At 35.9% G+C, this 8,460-nt stretch overlaps 1 protein-coding gene across 4 annotated transcripts; it reads left to right on the top strand.

Annotated features, from left to right (window-relative positions):
• Positions 1-3,006: 3,006 nt before the first annotated feature.
• On the top strand, positions 3,007-7,644 carry il12ba (interleukin 12Ba). Of its 4 annotated transcripts, none has more exons than XM_027135863.2 (9): positions 3,007-3,137; positions 3,812-3,908; positions 4,097-4,366; positions 4,540-4,642; positions 4,885-5,063; positions 5,281-5,384; positions 5,635-5,744; positions 5,874-5,938; positions 6,720-7,644. In XM_027135863.2, the coding sequence occupies exons 2-9, from the start codon at positions 3,812-3,814 to the stop codon at positions 6,809-6,811; spliced, it is 1,020 nt and encodes a 339-aa protein (XP_026991664.1). In that variant the 5' UTR covers positions 3,007-3,137; the 3' UTR covers positions 6,812-7,644. The 4 variants fall into 4 exon arrangements, with proteins under 4 accessions (XP_026991664.1, XP_026991663.1, XP_047658477.1 ...); XM_027135862.2 differs by having other exon boundaries at positions 5,281-5,447; XM_047802521.1 differs by having other exon boundaries at positions 5,281-5,447; positions 6,645-7,644.
• Positions 7,645-8,460: the final 816 nt, after the last annotated feature.

Genomic DNA, 8,460 nt, shown 5'->3' with positions numbered 1-8,460 from the left:
CCCCACATACCATGGTAACAAGATAAAAAATATAATGAATTTTACTTCATTGGTTTTAAATTTATTGCTGATCGTTGTATATTTGGAGAGGCACTTGTTTGTTATATTGTAGATCATTTAGAAGTTCAGTTATACCCATCAGTTATGTTTTTTCTCTGTAACCTCACCTCAATGTCATTAGGGTAAGACATAGGGTTAACCCTGTATAATGGCTTTTTTGTTTAATCAAAAATCAAAAGTCCTTTGTATGATTATTGACTCCAGTCCTTAATTTAAATCTCATGTAAATAATATTATTAAGATTCCTTTCTTTCATCTAAGAAATATTGCTAAGATAAGAAATATGTCACTTCACAATGCAGAAAACAAATAGTTCATGTTTTTGTACTGACTAGATGTTCCAGTAGGTTCATAAGCAAGCTCCAGTTTGCAAACTCAAGTCCAGAATGCAGTAGCTAGAGTCCTAACTTTAACCAGAAAATATGATATGATGCCTGTCCTATCCACACTACACTGGGTCCCAGTAAAATTTGTCAATGATTATAAAATACCACTTCTCACCTAAAAAGCAATGAATTGTGGTGTGCTGTAGTCTCTGGGAAAACTTTAGTTTTTCCTGATCTACCATGCCTGTTTGGAAAAATAAAAGGTTCTTTCTTGGTACCTCAAACTGTGAAGGAAGCGGAACACATAGTACAACACATAGTGAACTGCCTAATCAACTGTTAACAATAAACATAAATTAGATTTAAAAAATAAAAAATATACTAAGAATAGACTTTCCATAATAAAATTCCAGTCCAGAAAAATCCAGGTTCTAAGTATTATCTTGGTTTAAGACTGAAAGATCTGCAAGAAGAAACTCCTTCTCATACTTCCTTTGTTTACCACAGCAGGGAGAAGAGACTATTGTTCATATGGCCCTTTCACTATCTTCCTGGACTTGGCCCAACACTGCTTGCTGTATATAGATTGAGGCCAGGGCACTCAGTGTAAATGGTTTATGCTTCCTATCAGGATTAGCTCAATGATCCAGATGTTGTGATACAAATACCAGGGAATGAAACTGTCCACTCTTTCCACTGAAAACCTTCTTAATCAGATTTTAGCAGTCCTGCTTTGTGCTGAAGTCCTGTATATACTCCCTTTTCTTTTTAACATTCATGAGGAGGTTGTTCTCCTGGCCCTAGTTCTCCAGGCTTTTATCCTTTTCCAAGTCACCATTCTGGTCTTTGTTAGAGTGAGTCCCCACCATAACAGTGTCATCAGCAAGCTTGACAATGGTGGTACAGTGGGAGTGGCCACATAGTCATACACGTACACAAAATTGTTGGTATCCTATTAAAAAAGAAAAACCCTTTATGAAAAATGCTGGTACCCTTAACTTAATTTTGTTGTAAAAACTTTTGAGGCAATCATTGCAATCAAGCGAGTTCTGTACCTGTCTCAGGTTTGAAGGGTTCCTTTACCAGACTGCAGGTTTCAGCTCTATCCATAGATGTTAAATAGGATTTAGATCAGGGCTCACAGAAGTCCACTTCAGAATAGTCTAATGTTTTGTTCTTTTTAGTTTTTAGCTGTGTAGCATTGACTATGGGTTTTTCAATATTTTTTTCCACGTGTGTAGGTGTCTGCTGAATAAAGCAAAGGGCTCAGGGCACAACCTTGGGAGGACTAAAAATGTTGAAGGTGAAGGTTAGGAATGTCTGCCACATATTCTTATGCATTTACTACCTTACATAGCTTTATTTATTGATTCTACATATATTTACATATTTATCTGCACTTGTTCCTTTGCACAGTTTCTATTTGCACTGGTAAATGCTTTGGTGTTCGGGACTCGGACACAGTCTCAGTATTTAAGTCCAGGATGAAAACACATTTGTTTAGTCTAGCGTTTTATGAATAGCTTTTCTTAGGTAAAGGAGTAGATCTGGAGGGTTCATAGACATAGTGTTTGGTGAACTGGGATGTCTGGATGCTGTCGGCTTATCACCCTCGCAAGTCGCTCAGGTTTGCAGACTTTGGAGTGGTAGGACGCTTAACATCCGAGGAAGCCCTCAAGTCTGTCACTCCTTCTGGCTCTAGCCTTTTAGTTATGCTATCATAGCTAGTCTTGCTGGAGTCCCTGTCTGCACTTTGCACATAATTTACATTGTCCATAACCTGAACACAGTCATACCTAACAATCTTTCTCTCTCAGTCAAGCTATATATGCCACTTCCAGTGATCCGCGTTCCGAGCCCGATCGTCTCTCCTTATGGAGCGATTTCATCAATCCTGATGTTCTACCGCTGGCTAGAGTCTCGTCACCCGGTTGTCACCTTCTTTTGAACCAATGTTGTGTCAGTCAGATATATGGTCTGGTATTTATCGGCAATCAGGTCTGCGCTGAAGTCAGAGTTTATGATGACCCATTAGTTCCTCGGGAGTTCTTGGTTGCATGATTATAAACTATTGTAGAAAGGACATTATTTACATTTTAGCTATTTACTGTAGAGTGTCACCCAAATGAGGATGGGTTCCCTTCTGAGCCTGGTTCCTCTCATAGATATAGATATATATAGCTATCTATCTATCTATCTATCTATCTATCTATCTATCTATCTATCTATCTATCTATCTATCTATCTATCTATCTATCTAACTAACTAACTAACTAACTAACTAACTAACTAACTAACTAACTAACTAACTATCAAAAAACTTACCCCGGTAGGTAAAACCAAAGTTTTTTTATCTTGCATGGGTGGAATGCATTATCAAATTAGCTCTGGATTTATTTGATTTTGGCAGATACAGAGAAATCATGATCTGTCATTGTGTTATTTGTTTCATGAAAATGCACTTTAAACACATGAGAGTGTGAGAGAAGGGGGTGGCCCCAGAAGCAAGGGAAGGCTTGCTCTGTACTGTTGAAGTGGAAGTGAGACCAAATGGTCTTGACAGAAGCAGTCCTTCTGTTTGAATAACCTTGGAGTCTCATTAGTTCCCCTAACCTACATGCCCTGGACTTTTCTTGGTAGGGAAATTCTGTATTTGTGACATTTGTTTAACTATAAAAGTTTTGGCCTGCACTTAACAATAAAGAAAAGTAGTATATGCCTGGCTCTGGTCTATTGTAGCTTTGAGAGGAGGTGAGTAGAGACATGCTTACTGTATCTAAGACCAGTCTCTAGAATTAATGTAATATTCTGTGGTCAAAATATACTACCAAGGAGGTTTTTTCATTACATTATATTTGATATAACGAAAGATTTTAGAATTCTTCACAAATAAAATAAAAATAAATAAATAAATAAAAGCCTAAATGCAGTAGCACCTATAGTACATTAAGCAGAGATGTTACTAAGCTGTCTCATACATACATATTGCTATATTATAGCTATGTCTTTAGCAATTATTTAAGCTATAACTATGTATCTATTATGTTTGTCTTCATTCTATCATGTCTACCATGATGTTATGAGCCATGTATTTGTGTTGCTTATAATTTTCCACCGAGTGATGTTTAGGGTGTGATAGTGAAAATTGGAGTGAAGATTGACAGTGGACAATCTTGTATATGTACTTTTGAATTTCATGTGAATACAACTTAATCAAGAAAAACATTTTATTTAACTAGATTTTTAAAATACATTTACATAAAAACACAATGTTTTTTTTTATTATTGTTTGAATAGAGTCAAGGGTGTTGTTGATTATAAATGTGTTCCACAAAACCTGACTGGAGTTAAGACTACAAAACATCAAGAAAATCATTTCATGGTTTGTGTCTTAATGCACAATGGCTCATGTTTTGTTCACAAAGATGAATTTTCTTGTGATTGGAGTCCTGGTTATTCTTCCCCATGCTGCTGTAAGATCCATCAGAGTGGCAGAAAGTTATTGGACGCTTAATGCAAATGGTTTGTATGCAGTTAAATATACTTCTGTATAAATAATAATATCTAATTGTGTTCTATAATTGTTTCATTTTAAATTGTTTAGTGTTTCATTGTGTTAATACATTAACCAAGTGTTGAAATATGAATGACCTTTCTATTTCACTTTCTATTTCTTATCATGTTCCTCCTGCCACCACATTCTATACTAGAATTGGTGGTGGATGAAGATATGGATAAATATGGAACTACGGTGCTGGTTCCAATAGTGTGTGGTGAGGCTTTTGAGGGACAGAGGATCATATGGAAGCGAGAGAACAGAGAGGAGCTCCCACTCCAGGGAAACAGAGTTTTTGTGGTGGTGGAGGAACGACAGGGTGGGACATACACCTGTTACAGCACAGAAGGCAAATACCTGAACCACACACTTGTATTAGTGCAGTGGAGGTACAGGAAGATAATTAAAGGCACACCTGAGCGAGGTACAATAGACAAACAATAGAATCATTAGAATTACTGCACAGGAGCTGTGTAATTACTATAAAGTTTTGATTGATTAAGATGCTAAGAGATTCCAAGAAGCTTTTCCAAGAAACACTTAGATTAAAATAAGATCACCTTTAACTATATTGTTTCTTTTTCCTTTGATGGCAAGGTTATATCCACTGTTCAACAAACAACTACAGTGGCTTTTTTCAGTGCTTCTGGACCTGGGATGAATCAAGAGCTGGAAAAGTTGCATTTATTAAAATAATACGGCAAGTTTTTTTGGCACAAATGTTATATACTGTTATAGTCAGTGCAATATTAATGTTCTTACATCCTGATCTCAATTTAGCATTGACCTCAATCAACTCATTTGATTTTATAGCAAACAGTTGTTCGTTGCTTCAGAGCAGAGAAACATCTTCCCAGTTGGGATTATGCCTTTGTGACAAATATGGGTATATACTGTTACCAAAGATCAACACTGTGTCCCATTCATTTATTTCTATTACAGCTCTCACACTGCAGGAAACATTAGCTGCAGTCTGGACTCTAATGTAGGCAGCATCACATGCCAAGATCATGCATACTGTCCCTATGCCGAGGAGATAGATCACATCAACTTGACTGTTTATTTCCGAAGCAACTACGTCATTGAGACCTATTATCTGCAGTTTCGTATCTCAGATATAGGTAATGATTTAAAATTTGTGAGTCAAGTGGTATGTCAATTGTCCTGTAGCAACTTCACTTGTCACTTCACTAGCAACTAAATTTTGTCATCATTATACAAATGCATACAGTACATATACAATACAGTTATACTGATTTTGCCAGTGCATGGTCATGCATTTTTCTGGTAAAAGAGTAAAAGTATTTTGGTCATATTTACGTGTGTCTTTGTCTGTAGTGAGGCCAGACATGGTTCGTTTCAATATGAAGAGAAATATTCTGGAGCTTCAGTACCCAGAGAGCTGGAGCACACCCTTCTCCTACTTTCCCCTTACATTTCAGGTGAAAGAGATTCGCTGCAACAGGAAAAGGATTTGTGACTGTTCTTACCAAAGATCATCAAATGTATGGCCACCTTCTTCCATACTACATCAGGAAAATTGAGTATCTATTTCAAGTGTATTTTCAGGCAGCAGTTGTTAATTAGTCCGTTGTAAGCAGGGGCACAACTTTCTAGTTTATATATGTATATATACATATATAATTATTTAAATTTCTTTTTAAATAAGTGATAAATTATGTTTGTGCTCAGGTTGATCTGACACAAGAGCAGCTATGGCCATTAAAAAAGGGAGTGACTGTGTGTGTAAGAGCACAGGATAGCCTGACTAACTCCTCTTGGGGAAAATGGAACCAGTTCAAGTGAGTAATGTTCTCAAGTAAATTATTGTTGTTTTTTTTATACAAAGCTTCATTTAATACATTGTAATAGTTTGTTGTGCTATTATTGTGTGGATTTTGTAATGGAACTCTTATCTTTTTTATATACAGAAAACAGAAACACAAGAGAAAAGAGAAAAGATGGCATGAAAAAACCATGAAAAGTAAAGTGAATGGTATGTTAGGAATATACATGAAATAACAATTAATTAAACATTCAATGTGTCCTATTAAATCCACCCATATACACTATTTATTGTACTAACTGTACAGTACTTTTATAATAATAAATAGATGGGTCTTAATAATCTCTTAGATAGCCATAAGGAAAATTACAATCACAAAACTAAAAAATAAGTAATATACTTATTTAATTCAGTGTATAATCAATGTATTATGCTTTTATTCATTCATTCAGCTTCTGTAACCATTTAACCTGAACTAGACTGTGGTAGATCTGCAATCTAGGGACACCATGTAGGACATCAGTCCATCACATAAGTCACTACACATGTACACATCTGCACACTCATTCACACCTTTGTAATTGGCTGTTTACCTAGTGGTATATTTTTGTGAATTAAGAGGAACTCTACATGAAAAAAAAACATGACAATTGCACATATATAATCCAAGCTTATGGTTAAATGTTAATATATTAAAATAATGTTAAATGTTTATATATGATAGATAGATGGATGGTTGAATAGATAGATAGATAGATAGATAGATAGATAGATAGATAGATAGATAGATAGATAGATAGATAGATAGATAGATAGATAGATAGATAGATAGATAGATACATACATACATACATACATACATACATAAAAATGCTTTTTCTTTAATTATCTTATTAGGTTATTCTTTGTTTTAAAGGCCTAAATATGTAGGCAGTGACTTTGCAGTGAGACTCCAAAATGAGACTCAAGTAAGTCTTTTATTGTACTGCAGATGGCACAAGACAGCTCAAGACACACAGGGTTACTACCACAGATCTTGGTGTAGCATGGAGAAATGGATGGGGCCATGAAACAGAACTCTAAATTCTGACATAAAAAACATATCTGTTTATATATCACTTGTTTAGGGTTATGGAGAAAAATAAATATCAGCAGCTCCAATGTATGAAGCAATTACTAGGGCAATATTCATTATTCGAGGTTCAATATTCATATATTTCATTCAACATCCCCTATCTCACAGCTGTGAACTGTAACTAATATGGAACTAAGGAAGTCTATACATTGGTGCATAGTGGTTGTAGAGATGGAAGATTATTGTTGGTAATTGATTCAATTTAATGAGTTGTGCAGCTAAATTCTAAAAGCCACAATTTCGGAAACCTCTATTAGAAAACCTGTTGTGTTCTTAGAACAATATTGTTACAGGTTTTTCACCTATTAAATATTATTGTAATAACCTGTGTAAATAGAATGAATTCTTCACAATAGAATAGCATATCCCTCCAGCATAATAGAAGTTAGCAAAAATAAACCAACAGTAATATATTATGGTAATGGCACATTATGTTATGCTTATAGTACTTTGTATCAGTATTCTTGGCCATGGTTTTTATCTAGTCTGTATTTCTAGTTTTTTCATTTGCCTGTCATATTCTGTTTATGTATCACCTCACCTACTTCCTTTCCTGGACCATGTTAAGCCAAATGTTCTGTTGGATTTGTTTTTTGTATTACAAGTTTAATAAAAGCCCTATCCATAATGGCAGCTGCCTTTGCACATGCGAGACAGAATACTTTGCCTTTAGCATGGAGGCACTGAGAATGTTAGATTGGCAACAAGTGCTATTTAAGCTGCGGCTTCACAATGTCTTGACACCTGTTTCCACTGAGATCCATGACTACTCCAGCCATGCTGTTCCCTATGAATAAAGAATTCCTTGAAGTTTACCAAAAGCCAAAGGCTGTACTTCCATAATTATCATCCCTATGATTGTGCTAAGACACAATTGTGCTGTTATATCTACCTTTATTACACTAAAATTTGGTATCACATATTGATAACATCTTGATTTATTCAACATCCTGGAAACTCCATGTAAACCATATAAAACAAGTATTAATCTCAACCCCTCTTGATCACTGTAGATCAAGAATATACTAGTGCTTTTGAGAAAAGGGTACACAAGGTCCATCCTTAAAAACCGTAACCAAGTTAAACACTTTGTTGTGGTAGGTGCCTAAAAAACAGGAGCGGGTATCATGCTTTCACAGATGTCCATAGAAACCCAAGCTGCACCCAGTGACATTGTTAGAAAAAAAACTCACAGTATTTGATAAGGGCATCTGTCAAATATCATAAATGTCTAACAGGTGTCATATAGGCAGTGTCATAAGGCATCACTAGATTGGTATGTATTTGTCTGCATTCATTTCTTGGGCAGAGTGCATCTGAACTACATCTTTGTCTAGTGAAACCACCAGTAACTCTTTGTAATGTGGAGTCTTGTGGAGTCTGCAGGAGGTGTCTACTAAGCAAGCAGTGTGGTCCCAAAAATGTGATTGTCTTTGTAACCCTGAAGCAATTTGTCGTTTGAATGCCAGAGGAGATGCTGGAGTGAGTTCAGTGCCACCGTCCCACATCATTGGACAAGGCACTTTAGTTGGTGCTAAATGCCACTTGATAGCAGCAGTCAATTCCCTCATGAGTGGTTTCCCAAACCCGGGTCCCC

The sequence above is a fragment of the Tachysurus fulvidraco genome, chromosome 17, assembly GCF_022655615.1.
Source record: "Tachysurus fulvidraco isolate hzauxx_2018 chromosome 17, HZAU_PFXX_2.0, whole genome shotgun sequence".
In the NCBI taxonomy this organism is placed as follows: domain Eukaryota; kingdom Metazoa; phylum Chordata; class Actinopteri; order Siluriformes; family Bagridae; genus Tachysurus; species Tachysurus fulvidraco.
Note: the sequence above shows the minus strand (reverse complement) of the source record. Positions and strands in the feature narration are given on the sequence as shown.

Coding starts and splice junctions, on each gene's coding strand:
- il12ba (XM_027135862.2), top strand. CDS start 3,812: ATGAATTTTCTTGTGATTGGAGTCCTGGTTATTCTTCCCCATGCTGCT. Junction 4,367..4,539: donor TAAAGGCACACCTGAGCGAG/GTACAATAGACA, acceptor TTTGATGGCAAG/GTTATATCCACTGTTCAACA. Junction 5,939..6,719: donor CATGAAAAGTAAAGTGAATG/GTATGTTAGGAA, acceptor ATTGTACTGCAG/ATGGCACAAGACAGCTCAAG.